Below are 14,823 nucleotides of genomic sequence, written 5' to 3' on the forward strand. Positions count from 1 at the left end.
TGGAGAGGGGAGGGGAGCAGCCCAGCCCCACGTCCCTCTGGCTTTCTAGTAACAAGCTCAGGCAAACTCTGTGCTGGGGCGATGGCGCGCATGCCCACAGAGAGGGCTCTGAGTGCCCCCTCTGGCACGAGTGCCATAGATTCGCCACCACTGTTCTAGGGAATTCTGGAGTTGCTCAAAAGTTTATAAAAGGTTTCCTCAATGAGAACATCAGTCATAGTGAGCAAACCTCCCTAAGCTTTTCACAAAGCTTTCCCCACCTTCCCTTCTGATGCACAGCCACAACCACAGGTTTGGTATGTTTCAGGATATATTATCATTTCATGCATGAACAGCAGAACTTATGGAGTCTGGCTAGCACTCTGTAAAAGCTTAGGTTATCCCCTATAACAGCATGGAACAGGTTCCTTGAAAGGAGGCTTTAAAACTACTACTATAATGTAAGAAGTCTGCTATATTTGCCTACAGCAGCCAGTGATCATCCTAGGGATAACTACACAGCTCACCTTCATCAGGTATTTCCCACCAGCCTACCAACCCCCACCCCAGTGCTGATGGTTGCCTGGTTGGGCTTTCTATGAAAACCTTAAATGAAAGTGGTCTGCCTTCCAACAGTGATGAAGGATTAATTGCCTCTGATTTTGGGAGACAACTTTGCAGAGTTGCCAACAGCTACAAAGAGACTTATCGGGAGATAATAAAAAAAAAAAACCAATGCTGACAGAAATCTGATAAAGTGTTCTGAATTTTTCCAAATAGCACTGCATTTCTTATTGACCTACCCAAAGTCTCCCAGCTAAAGATGCTGATACTCTCTCAAGAGATGCCACTATCTCTCAAACGTAGCATTCACTTCTTCCTACCACCCTGCCAGTAAAGGTCAATAGAGCATTAATTTGAGAAGAACAAAGCTGGCATCATGATGCCTCTCAAGGATGCCAAAAAGGAATAGGGATGGACAACGGCCACAAGGAGCTCTAGAATACGCATCACACAGGAAGCCTGACAAGAACTGCACTTCCTGATGTGCTATTACAATGGGGATTTATACATAGCAACAATAACATACCTTTATCATGCCAATAAAGCAGCACTAGGGGATCATATGAACATATGAAGCTGCCTCTAATGAATCAGACCAGTATTATCTACTCAGAGTGGCAGCTGCTCTCCAAGGTCTCAAGGTGAGGTCTTTCACATCGCTTACTGCCTGATCTTTTTAAATGGTAGATGCCAGGGATTGATCCTGGGACATTCTGCATGTCAAGCAGAAGCTCTATCACTGAGCCATGGCCTCTCCCCTGAGACAAGAGACAAGAGACACCAACAGATAGCGACAGAGCCAGGAAAGGATAAGAGGAAGATGAGCAGCGATGCCACTTGGAGATACTTAAAATGTAAACAAAATTATACATTTTTAGAACACTTGTTGCACTTGACGTTCTACTAAACAGGCCCATTCAGTCACTTATAAAAATGGCCACTTGTGTAAGAACCAGCATATCAGCCACAGATAAAGGCATTCCCAAAGGAATAATCACATGAGCTCAGAATTCTACACCAGCAGCCATATTTATATTTTGCAAGTAAAAAACAAACAAACCAAGAGTCAGAGCCCATTTATGGCCAGAAGCATGTTGAAGTCACTGAAATAGATAATAATCTAAAGTAATGCAGTAAGGGCCACTAGCTTAAGATGACTTAAGTTTGACAGCTATTGGCCACAACAGTCAAAACTGGAACTCCGAGCCTAGGAACAGTATCACTGCGATTATCAGACGCTTAGAACAGTCAGAGAGGGAGTATGTAATCTTCATGCCTTGCTTGTATACTCTCCCAGAGGCAATGCTGGATTAGATGGGAGAGCCTGTGTTAAGCCTGTCAGACTAGACTCAGGTTCAAGTACCCCCTCTGGCCATAGAAGCACAAGGAGTGAACTCAGGCCAACCATCCTCTCAGTCTGACCTGCCTCACAGAGTGGTTGGGAAAATAAAATGAAGGAAAACTATGCATGCCACTGTGAGCTCTTTGGTGGAAGAGTAGGGGGGACCACTAAATTAGTAGACATGGCCTGTTGACCTGATCTGAAAAGGCGAATCATAGAGTTGGAAGGGACCACCAGGGTCATCTAGTCCAACCCCCTGCACAATTTACAACTACCCTCCCCCCACACCCCCAGTGACCCCCACTACATGCTCAGAAGATGACCAAGATGCGTTCCCTCTCATCATCTGCTTAAGGATATAGAATCAGCATTGCTGACAGATGGCCATCTAACCTCTTCTTAAAAACCTCCAGGGAAGGAGAGCTTACCAACTCCCGAGGAAGCCTGTTCCACTGAGGAAACGCTCTAACTGTTAGAAAACTCTTCCTAATGTCTAGACGGAAACTCTTTTGATTTAATTTCAACCCGTTGGTTCTGGTCCGACCTTCTGGGGCAACAGAAAACAACTCGGCACCCTCCTCTATGTGACAGCCCTTCAAGTGCTTGAAGATGGTTATCATCTCCTCTCAGTCTTCTCCTCTTCAAGCTAAACATACTCCTTCAACCTTTCCTTATATGATTTGGTCTCCAGACCCCTCACCATCTTTGTTGCCCTCCTCTGGACACATTCCAGCTTGTCTACATCTTTCTTAAATTGTGGTGCTCAAAACTGAAAGCAATACTCTAGGTGAGGTCTAACCAGAACAGAGTAAAGCCTGTATGTAAAGTCTGTATGTTCTTAAGCACAGCCAATGCAGTGTAGCTATTAAGAGTTCTAAACCGAGACCAGCCAGACCAAATCCTCACTCTGCCATGAAACTTAAGCATTAGGCCAGTCATTCTTTAATCTACCTCACAGGGTTGTTGGAAGATTAGAAAGAGGAGATAACCATGTATATCAGGGGTGTCGAACCCATTTGTTCTGAGAGCTGGAGATGACATAAATGTCACTTGGTTAGGCCATGCCTCGTCATTGGGACTGGTTACCCCACAGCGGGCTCGCCAGCCCAGATCAGAGGTGGGGCGGCTACCTTGGCTAGTTCACAGGCCAGATAAGAGCTCTCAAGGGGCCAGACAGAGCCAACGGGCTGTATGTTTGATGCCCCTAATGTATATCATACAGAGCTCCTTGGAGGAAAAACGAGATTTAAAATACAACACTAAGAACCTATCCCCTTCACACTTTAATTACTGCTGGAAACAGGATGCGTACCCAGATGGACCTTCCTACAATCCAATAAGGCCATTCCTTTGCTCCCAAGTACGGGTGACTCTAGAAGCTAAAATGACCATAGAAGCTAAAATGACTAAACCGAGGCTATCGTATTTTGGTCCCATTATAAGAAGGCAAGAGTCACTAGAAAAGAAATGCTAGGAAAAACTGAGGGCAGCAGGAAAAGAGGAAGACCCGATGAGATGGACTGACCCATAAAGGAAGCCAGGGCCCTGAATTTGCAAGACCTGAGCAATTCACAGTGGGTAGCAGCGTTAGTCTGTCTGCAGAAGTAGAAAAGGGCAAGAGTCCCGTAGCACCTTAAAGACTAACCAAAATATTTTCTGGTAGGGTACCCTACCAGAAAATATTTCGGTTAGTCTTTAAGGCGCTACTGGACTCTTGCCCTTTTATATCGGGAGTGAGCTGTGGCTCACGAAAGCTCCTACCCTACCAGAAAATATTTCTGTTAGTCTTTAAGGCACTACTGGACTCTTGCCCTTTTATATCGGGAGTGAGCTGTGGCTCACGAAAGCTCCTACCCTACCAGAAAATATTTTGGTTAGTCTTTAAGTCGTTACTGGACTCTTGCCCTTTTATATTGGAAGGGAGCTGTGGCTCACGAAAGCTCCTACCCTACCAGAAAATATTTCTGTTAGTCTTTAAGGCGCTACTGGACTCTTGCCCTTTTATATTGGAAGTGAGCTGTGGCTGAGGCGCTACTGGACTCTTGCCCTTTTATATTGGAAGTGAGCTGTGGCTGAGGCGCTACTGGACTCTTGCCCTTTTATATTGGAAGGGAGCTGTGGCTCACGAAAGCTCCTACCCTACCAGAAAATATTTCTGTTAGTCTTTAAGGCGTTACTGGACTCTTGCCCTTTTATATTGGAAGGGAGCTGTGGCTCATGAAAGCTCCTACCCTACCAGAAAATATTCTTGTTAGTCTTTAAGGCGCTACTGGACTCTTGCCCTTTTATATTGGCAGGGAGCTGTGGCTCACGAAAGCTCCTACCCTACCAGAAAATACTTCTGTTAGTCTTTAAGGTGCTACTGGACTCTTGCCCATATCTATCTATCTATCTACCTACCTACCTACCATGGGATATCTTAATATGATTGACAGCTGTGGCTCACGAAAGCTCCTACCCTACCAGAAAATATTTTTGTTAGTCTTTAAGGCGCTACTGGACCCTTGCCCTTTTCTACTACTCCATGAATTCAGTTACACATTATTATTTGCTGCTTTTCTCCAGGAAATCTGCTCTCGAGATGGTCTGTATCAGGTATCTGAAGAAGTGAGCCGTGGCTCACGAAAGCGCCTACCCTGCCAGAAAATATTTCGGTTAGTCTTTAAGGCGCTACTGGACCCTTCTCTTTTCTAAGACCTGAGCCGGGCTGTCAAAGACAGGCCATTTTGGAGGGCGTTGATTCATAGGGTCGCCACGAGTCGGAAGCGGCTTGAGGGCACTTCACACACACACACACACACACACACACGCGACCCTCCACCTTTTCCAACGGTACCCCTTGAGAGGAGGAGGAGGAAACCTCCCCTACTTCCACCACAGCCTCCGCTTTGGTGCCACACCCATTGGCTCCCAATACCGGCGGCAGCCCACTCGAAGCCGTGCTCCTTCCTTCCTTCCTTCCTTCCTTCCCCGCCCGCTTACCGTGCTGGGTGAAGATATTGAAGCCACTCTCGGCGCCTCGGGGGGCAGCCCCCTCTCGCCTCCGGCTGGCAGGCCTGGCTGCGCCGCTGCTCCCACGGAGCCCCCTCGGTTGCGAAGGAGGCGGCTGCTGCTGCTGCTGCTGCTGAGGCGGCTGTTGGGGCGCGGCGGCGGCGCCCGGCTCTCCGACACGGCCCACCTGCTGGCCCATCCCCGGCCTCCTCCCGTCCCGGGCCCCCGCCAGCGCCCCCCCTCCCGGCCTCCTGCCTCTCCTCTCGCTCACATGCCGCCTCGGTCGCCGCTTCTCCCGGCGAAGCCCGGCTCCCCACAGGGCTGCCCGGCCTCCTTTTGCCGCCGCCGCCTCCTCCAGCCAGGCCCTCACGGGCTCGCCCCCTCAGCCCCCGCCATCTTAACCACAAAGCTCCGGGGCAGGGGACAGAGCGGCTCCTCTCGCCCACCTCCGATCCTCCCAGGGCGTCCGTTGCTCCTCCGCCCACCTTGGCCCCGCCCACCCTGGCGCGAGCTGTCTCCTCCGGCGGGCTCGCCCCCCCTCCCCCACCGCGCAGCGGCTAGAAACAGTGAAAACAAACAAAACATCTAATTGTATTTATTTTTTAATCCCGAAGTAAGTAACGTGTGCGGCAGATAATAAAATAATCCTTCAAGGGTAGACTCTCCAGTATAAAGAAGCCGGTAGATTTCGTGATTATTAATAAGAAATCTTCTCTCACGGGAGTGGAAAACCCGATAAAGGCTGTTGTGGTTATTATTCACTCAGTCGTTATTCCCTCAGATGTAGGGTAAGAAAACATAATACATTTAATTACTCTTATTACAGAAAATGCTTACTCAGATGTAAAAAAAATACATGGTTAAATATTAATTCAGAGATGGGTGGTGGTGGGGAAACCCAATACATTTGTTATAATTAATATTCACTCAAATGCAGGATAAAAGCATCAAATTAATTGTATTATTAGTAGTAGCAACAGTAAATATTTACTCAGTTGTCGGATAAAAACACCAATACATTCATTTATTATTGAAAATGTACTCTCAGAGATTTGAAATTGCTTTGCTTTTCAGGTTGCTTTGAAGCGGTTTATTATTAATAAGCGTCCCTTTAGTTGTCGAACTTAGGAACCCTTAAGAGGAAGCTCTCCCTTTTTTTTATGATGCTCTGGTTTGGTTAAAAGGGGATCCTTTTCATATAGGGTTTTAAAAACCTTTAATAATAATGGAAACCCAAAACAAAGACGAAGCTGCTTCTGTTTGGGTAGGCAGGGCAGGCTTTTGAAAAATGGAACAGCAGGTAGCTTTCTGCTGCTGTTCAGATTTCCTTTTAAGGCTTACTAGAAGCTTCATTGAAGAAGGTGGGATTTCCTGTGAAATCGACATCCCCCAAGGCCACAATCCTAAAGACACTTTCCTGGGAGTAAGCCTGATTAAAGAAAAGGGGACTTACTACTGAGTAGACCTTTTTAGGCTTACCTCCTAAGTGCATTCCACAAGGAGAGGGACATTTTGGGACAAATGCTTAATCACAGGTGACAAACTGCTCTCACACAGCTTGATATTTCTGTGTGTCTTCCTAAGTCACACAGGCCTATCTGTAATATTGATTAAGGCACAGTATACCCCAGTATTACTGATAAAATTTCAACAAATAGGTACTCATTTTGCCATGATTGCTTTACAAACAATAGACACTTCTGGGAACTCAACATTTAGGATACAATCCAGCAAATGTTAGTCACAAATCCCGTTTTACTGAGTCGCTCTATTCTCACTTGCCAGGACACTGACAAGTGTGAGCAGGTTACCTCTTAGTTAATAACTAAAGACAATACTGTTGCATATTTTTCATTCATCTCCATAAATAAAAAGGTTAAAGCTATGCTTTCTAAAAAAATGAAAACTGAAGAAAGGGGCCAAGAATGTTCCTGGTAGGAGCAGCTCCTTGAAGACCTTCTCACAGCCTGCGGCTGTTACTTTCTGTTTTCCTGACATCTTAATGTTTCTATTCCATTGAGAAGACCCAAAATAATCCTCCTTCCCTTTTCAGTTCTATATATGCATGACTACGTTCACAGTGTTTACAGATACTATAGCATAGAAACTAAGAGTATGAGCGGAGAGGTCGAGAGTTATAATTTGGCCTTTCTGCACTGTGGGGATAACAACATTGGCCAACTTTGAGTTCTTGTAAAAATAATACTGAAATTATGAGAATTGCTCAGGGGTAGCTGCATTAATGTAGCAAAATAAAACAGAAATCAAACAGTACTTTAAAGAATAATAATGCTTATTCAACAATTAAATTATGAGACCCAGAGTCATATAATGGATAGGATGCTGGGCACCCACCCAACTTCAAATCCCCACTCTGTCATGAAGTTTGCTTGGGTGATCATAGCCCAGTAATTCTTCTTCAGCCTAATCTACCTTGGTTCTCAGGGCTGTGAAGACAACGTGGAATAGAGGAGAACAATGCACACTGCCTCAGACTCCTTAGAGGAAGGATTTGATAAAACTGTAAATTAAATAATGCAGTGAAATGTTTCAAACACTCAGTGCTTTCCAGGGTCTTTATTAGATTATTAGGCTGTTAATTCCATGGGCTTTGTTAAATAAATGGGTTCATGTTTCTTAAGGGACTTCCAATTGAACTGAGAAAAAGGCAAGTAAAACAAGACAGGAAAAAATATAAGATATGAGTGATACATATGCTAATGGTCAGGGGCAAATAAAAACTGGGATCTAGGGGGGCTGAAGAGTTCTCAGCCCAACTCTATTTTATTTTGCTTCAGGTTTTTTTATCTGTCCCCTGTACAAATTGTTGGAATATCTATCGTGGGGTTATTCCGGTATTTAACAGAGTGCCTTAAGCTTAGCAGCAGCAGAAGCTACACGTGCGAAAATAAAAGGAGCATCAGTCGTTTGCTCTAATCAAACTAAAGTACATTTATTGTTGAAATACACATTGGATAGGAAAGGACAAACAAGGGTACCCTATCCTGATCTACCTTGCTAATTCTCTAGGTATAAAAGGGTATCTGCCTTCCGCTCCATCTTTGGGGTGGGAAGGCCTGGACGGGCGGAGTGACCGGCTCTAATCTTGCTTGGATGATGGGCAAAGGGAAAGAAAGAGAGAGAGGGGGGAAGTTTCCCTGACAATACATCTCTAAACATCAAAGGGGACAGGAAATGAGGGTGAGGTGTAACTACAGATACCTCCCGAGTCCTGTCTATCTATCTGACTCTCTGTGGTCGGTCCCCCCCTTAATGTGTAGGCAGGTGACATTGTTAGGAAGGGCAGATTTTCCAACACAAATCACCCAATTTGTAAAGCTGTAGTTTATCTGCTGTCTCTTTATGAATGCAAGGCAGGTTTTTAATATTTGTTTCTTATGAGTTGCTTTTAATATACATATACAAACCACAGCTGCAACACAGAAAGCAAATTGGAAGAGTAGCTCCTGCCAGCACGACTGCATTGGACTCTGTCATGGATGCCAAGAAACCATATGCCAGTACTACCAGGAAAATAAGTAAAAGAGGTATTTACAGTATTAAATGGTTCAATTCACACATTATAGAGGACACAGCTTGTGTCTAGGGTTCCCAGCCTCTGTAACATACATGAGTTGTGGGGTTTCCTCAGTTCCTGCATGTGTGATGCTTTGATCAGATTGGAACTACAGCATATGTAAGGAAGGTCTGTAGTCTTTCCCTGTGCTGTTTTCTCAACCTGAAATAGTCCAAGGGGTGCTGTTTGGCCTCTTGGGGAACCCTGCATGTACCATGGGATGATGTGGGTTTTCCCAACTGGTCAAAGAACACCCCTGAATTATTGGGGGGCGGGGCTGAAACACTTTTTCCACAGGTGTCTTAGTGCTGATCCAAATTGGCACTGAACATGCAGGAAATGAGGAGTATTGACAATCCATTGTTAAACAGGGTAGCAATTCCACACCCAGTTTGCATAATGTGTAAACTGGCTCGTAGATTCAAGAATCATTCCCCAGTAATGGATTGATGGGCAATTAGCGCTCTGAACTGGACTGCCAGTCACCACAACATCTATGCATTTGCAGAATGGGGTTGGAAGGACAGTGTATGTTTCAGACAGACTAAATGGATTTCCATGGGAGGTAGTACACCCATAATGAGTTGTGATATTCTGCAAGTGGAAGCCCCTCATGTATGAAGTACTACCTTTTGTGATCTCTGTTTGGGTGCTGATCAGAGTGATATTTGGAAGCACCGTAAAAAACAAGGATAAAATATTTCAGGCAGTTATTTTCAGTCCTTTCCCTTTTGTTACCATTATTGTCATTATTATAATTGTATCTTATAGGCAAGTAGATGCCCCCTGTATAGATAACAAAAGCTAGGGGCAAGTAATACTGGCCACCCGCAGAAAAAGTAGGAATTTTTACCTATTCAGGAGTTCCCTCGCATAGACAGGAAAATCAGACTTTACATATTAACCACAAGTAAAAGGAACCCCCTCCCTGAGGCTGGATGAAGACTAGCATATAACAAGGTGTATGAAATATTAAGAGTAATTAAGACTCAAAAGTTTGCCAGTCACTGGAAACAAAAATCAACTCCAAAGATAGAGGAATGGCTGGTTAAAGTTAACGAAATATATATTTTAATTAAGCTAACAGCATATCAGAAAAACAGTTACAATAAGATTGGATGCTGTATGGTCACATACAATAAGTAAAATAGAGAATTTCATAAATAAGGGCGGGAAAGAGGAATGCGTTGCTCTCAGTCAGGACATAATGATGAATATGAAGACATAGAAATAAGCTGTAGCATGGGAGACTTGATCTTATTATGTATTTTAAATTACGAAGACTGTCAGTAATTCTGCTTTTTTTTAGTTTTTGGTATTGTCATTGGTTTTTTTCTAATAAAATTTAAAAAAAATTAAGACTCAAAAGTCCAGTGCCTGTCAGCTGGGGTAACGGTTGAGATATAGGCCTTTTATGCATGGCTGTTTCCCGCGTGGTCACCCCCGAACTACTTTGGGGCTCTGTTTTTATTATACATGCATTGTCTGACCTTCAGAGGTCACCTTGCTCTCCCAGCACTTTTTCTGTGCATTTTCTGGATGCTGTTTAGCCAGGATCCAGAAAATGCAGGCAAAATGCGTGGAAACGCACAGGGAGAGCAAGGCAACCTCTGACAGTCAGAAAATGCATGCATAATCAAAACAAAGCCCCAAAGTAGTTGAGGGGGGGTGTCCATGAGGGAAACAGCCATGCATAAAAGGCCATCTTCACCTGAATAAGGTGACTCCTCAAGACAGCAGTGTTAGGAAATTTTTCTGGGGCCCAAATACTGGGGAGCCCTGCATGTCGAAACAGCTGATCTCAATGGAGCACTCACATGTCATCTTGGGACTTTGAACCTCATACTTTCCTACAATTCAGAAGCTGAGATTGGGTACAATCTGCGACACAGAGATGCCAAGGCCCAGGTTGCCATGTGGAAATATCATCGCCCAACTCTTCACCAAAGAGAAAGGAGAAGGTCCTCTGACATTCATATATGTGTCAGTTTGGTTTCCTTGAGTCCCCTACAAACGCTGCTCATCAGCCGGCAATGGTGGAAGCTACCTACCATCTAGCACAATGGTTCCCAAAGTGGGCAGTACCACCCCCGGGGGGCAGAGGGATTACCTAGGGGGCACTAAGAAACAAGAGGGCAGCAGGGGGGCGCGCTAGAGGTTGGCCCCTTCAACTGTGTTGTTCACTAATTTACAACAGATCAAGCTATGGCGCCATGATGGCAAATTTGGTGAAAACTATTAGAATTTTATTCCAGACTTTGAAGAGCTGGTACCACTGGATCAAGTTGATCAGTTTTGTTTAATACATTTCAACTAAAAAGTATTGATTTTGAATATATGTGCAATTAATTTTTACTGTTTTGAAATTTTATTGTTATTATCTTCTTTAGAGAGTCATGCAAACACCTATTTTGAATAATGCTTTTTATAGGATAGGGTAGGGGGTGCTGGGGTTGAATTTGTGGAACCAAGGGGGCGGTGGCCCGAAACGTTTGGGAACCACTGATCTAGCATGTGAAATACTTGGTGGGTGGCTATTCATGCCTCCTGACCATAGTATTCTTGGGTTTGGGGCTGTTCTACCCAAGGCATTCCCAGGTGTTACATAAGAACATAAGAAAAGCCCTGCTGGATCAGACCAGGGCTCATCAAGTCCAGCAGTCTGTTCACACAGTGGCCAACCAAGTGCCTCTAGGAAGCCCCCAAACAAGACGACTGCAGCAGCACCATCCTGCCTGTGTTCCACAGCACCTAAGATAATAGGCATACTCCCTTGATCCTGGAGAGAATAGGTATGCATCATGACTGGTATCCATTTTAAAATAGTAGCCTTGAATACCCCTTTCCTCCATGAACTTGTCCACTCCCCTCTTAAAGCCTTCCAAGTTGGTAGCCATCACCACATTTTGGGGCAGGGAGTTCCACAATTTAACTATGCAGTTAATGGTTGCTTTTTGAAAATGCCTTTTACTGACCGCCTGTGTGACTGCAGAGTCAGTGTAATTGAAACCCAAAACTATCTGCTCCTCTTCTATAAAAAATGGAAGGTAGAGAAAACTCACTAGATTTTACCCATTCTAGCCAAATATGATCTTCCTTTAGAACCTTACGCCATTCCTCTTATCTGATCTCGAAGCAGATACCAAGAAAATCTATCAGATTGCAAAATATCTAACACATGTAATGGCTGTAAAGTTGTCACAACAAAATGGTTCTATTCTGTGCTAAGCTTTAAGGGATCAGGCTGTTTCTGTAAAACTGCGTCCCTTGTACACTCTCGATCTGGGCTGGCGACACATGGCCCGGCCTGACCAAGTGATATTTATGTCATATCTGGTCCTCATATCAATTGAGTTTGACACCCCTGCATTAGAGTCCACCTTCCAAAGCCATTTTCTCTGTTTCCTGTAGATTGTAATAGCAGGAGCTCTCTAGCCACCACCTAGAGGTTGGCAAACCTACTTCTTGAGTTCTAAAATACAGACCAACATGTGGGTCTATAATTCAGAATAGTATTACTCAGTAACTTGCACTAATTGTCATACTTTTAATACTTATTTTTACACATTTTATTTTAAAATGAGTCCCTTGGTTTCCTTTAATTGCTTATTACTGAAAGCCTGAGACTGCTTCCCACTTAAGGTGATTAATGGTTTACTTACTATACTTAAGTGCTAATGGAATCCCAAGAGCATTTTATATACTTTGATTTTTGGATTATGATTTTTTTTTTGCTTTAGCCCGCAGGTCTTCTCGCCAAAAGACGGAGAGTTCTCCCAGCAGCACTCTTTGTAGTACAGCTTTGGATAACAGCATGAAAAAGAAAAGTAATTCTGAATGTAATAAGGCCTCTGCTCATTTTAGGTCTGTGTGGCAAAAATGTGAAAAGTCAAATTATGATATCAAAATAGAAGTATAATGTCCAGCTGACTTGTTTTTGGAAGTTTCTGAATGGTTACAGAGGCCCAGGTTTTGACTATCTTTAGCTTGATTGCATTCTACTATTAAGGGTAGTTTACATTTATAATATGTTACTGTATTTTATAGTAAATAGTGGTCTGTGCCAGTAAGGAAAACAAATATACAGCATATTTAGAGAATTCCCAGGTATGGAGAACATATGACTTTATACATTTACCACAAAAACAAGACCCTCCTACCCCTCTAAAAAACCTGGCTTGATGAGGACTGAGAGAATCTAGGAGGCACAGAATGCTGAAAATTAAAGGAAAAAACAGAGGGAGATGGGGAAATTGCCTAGTTTATAGAATCCTGGACGGGTGGGGGAGATTTGGATGTGTGGAGAGGCTGAAATTTCCAAATAGAGTACTTTCCCTTCTCTATGATTTGCTAGTAGTTTGGAGAATATGTCCTGTCCCTTTAACAGAGGCTTAATAAAATGTTATTTGACCAGGTGATTTTTTTTTGCCAACAAGTCACAGCTGATTTATGGCAATCCCATAGGGTTTTCAAGGCAAGAGATGTTCAGAAGTGGTTTTCCATTGCCTGCCTCTGCATCACACCTATGGTATTCCTTGGAAGTCTCCAGTCCAAAGACTTGCCAGGGTCGAGGCTGAGAGTGTGACTGGCCCAAGGTTACCCAGCAAGTTTCCATGGCAGAGTGGGGATTCGAACCTGGGTTTCCCAGATCCTAGTCCAACACTTTAACCATTACACCATGCTGCTACCTCCTTTCAAAACTTCACTTGCCCATTTCCAAACATCAATACTCTGTTAAAGGGACAAGATATTATTTCTTCCAGATTGTTGGCAACCTATCTATGATTTGTTGTGATCTCAGAGATTGTCACTCATAATAGGAAACTGAATGGTTCCATAACTATGTTGGGCAGTGAAACAGGATGACCACCCCTCCCCCATTTGTACATTTGTAAAAGGAACCTTTTCCCCCCCTTGCAGAAGAGTCGTTAGCTATGGAGCTGCTAGGACCGCCCAAGAAACTGTGTTAATCCTTTCCCACCCAGGCCATGGTGAAACGTATTCCCTCTGTACTACAAGAGGGCTGGGAAGAGACGTCAATGGAGGTGTTAAAGGAGGCAGGGCCAGAATGCACACGGGGGCGCGCGGGGGGAGGGGCGAGTTTTTAGCCAGTGTGTCCTCATTTCATCCCTGGAGGTAGGAGGAGCCAGCTGTAGAATCTGGCCCCAACCATGCTGAGCAGGAGCAACTCCAGTGTGCAGCTGGACAGCTACGACCGGTTGGTGCAACAGACCTCCTGTCCACCAGGTGGGCGAGTGCACCACTGGTTGGTTGCCTGCCTGCTTGCCCACATGGGGGGGGGGTCATCTGGGGCAGCTGCCTGCTTGGGGCTTGGTTGGCTAATATTTAAGTTGATTATTTTGTATGGCCCGCAAATGATGTTATAAATATCCAAATGGCCCTTTGCAGAAAAATGGTTTTCCCACCCCTGCCTTAAAGGTAAAGATGTGTTGTAAGAAATTCAACCAAAATAAGATCATTTAGAAATTGGATATTTGCTTAGTAAAAGCAGTTCTTTCTTTACAAATCTGAAGATAAACAGCTTGATCAGAGTTGTATACAATGTCCCACATTTGTTTTATAGTGCAATATGCCTCTCTTGCTAGGGATTCCCAGTGGTCTCCATCTAATAAAAGCTCTTGCCAGTTGGAGCAAGGTGAACCAGATTTGCAAAATAGAGATTTCAAAAGCCCTTCTGCAGATGAAACTGTTGTCCGATATTTGAATGACCGGCCAGCAATCGATGCCTTGCAGAACTCAGACCCTTTTTTAAAATCTGTAACTCCTACCAGATTGGAGGAGGAAAAGACTGAGGGATCCAGAGAGAAGTATGCTAAAATGTCTCTGAGTGTCACAGTTCCATATGCTGAGTTGAAAGACCTGCAGTTGGCCGAATCTCTAGCTTCCTCTGCCAGTACCTCTAGTGCCCACAGGCTAGATATCTTAAAGCGTCACCACCATGATGCTAAACTGGAAAAACTGAAGGAAAGGATTAGGAAGCAGTGGGAATTTCAAGAAGAACTGAATAGCAGAGGACAGTTTCAGGACTATGTTGATCATCCAGTAATTGTTGCAGCTGCAGAGAATACAGGAACACTTCAAGTCAGAACAGAAGCAGCTGCATCTCCTGCTCCTTCATATAAAGGTACATAGTCTCTGACTATAGTATTTGTGTAGACAAAGATAAATCTTTATTGGTAGGTTCAATTAAGCCAGTGGCTTTTATTTCAATGCTTGCAGTGGGGGTGGTTAGAAATGACTTCTACCCAGCTGATATATTTTAACATTTATAATGCTTTCTGTTTTCCTGGCTCCGCTTGCATTTTTCCTCCCTCCCATACAGGTGTATTGTATTGTACAAGCAGGGAAT

The 14,823-nt window shown here is 44.1% G+C and overlaps 2 protein-coding genes across 2 annotated transcripts in view; one reads left to right on the forward strand and one right to left on the reverse strand.

The window, feature by feature from the left end:
* Positions 1-5,108, reverse strand: part of ABL2 (ABL proto-oncogene 2, non-receptor tyrosine kinase) — a 63,399-nt gene extending 58,291 nt beyond the window's left edge. Inside the window, exon 1 of the mRNA XM_056844401.1 lies at positions 4,868-5,108. Within this exon, the coding sequence (XP_056700379.1) occupies positions 4,868-5,075 (208 nt within the window). The 5' untranslated portion in view covers positions 5,076-5,108. The remainder of the gene's footprint in view (positions 1-4,867) is intronic.
* A 3,240-nt stretch (positions 5,109-8,348) lies between these two features.
* Positions 8,349-14,823, forward strand: part of LOC130473173 (centrosome-associated protein 350-like) — a 105,243-nt gene continuing 98,768 nt past the window's right edge. The window contains 2 exon segments of the mRNA XM_056844702.1: positions 8,349-8,424; positions 14,038-14,598. Coding sequence (XP_056700680.1) covers positions 8,373-8,424; positions 14,038-14,598 — 613 coding nt within the window. The 5' untranslated portion in view covers positions 8,349-8,372.

This window comes from Euleptes europaea, chromosome 2 (genome assembly GCF_029931775.1).
Source record: "Euleptes europaea isolate rEulEur1 chromosome 2, rEulEur1.hap1, whole genome shotgun sequence".
Lineage (NCBI taxonomy): Eukaryota > Metazoa > Chordata > Lepidosauria > Squamata > Sphaerodactylidae > Euleptes > Euleptes europaea.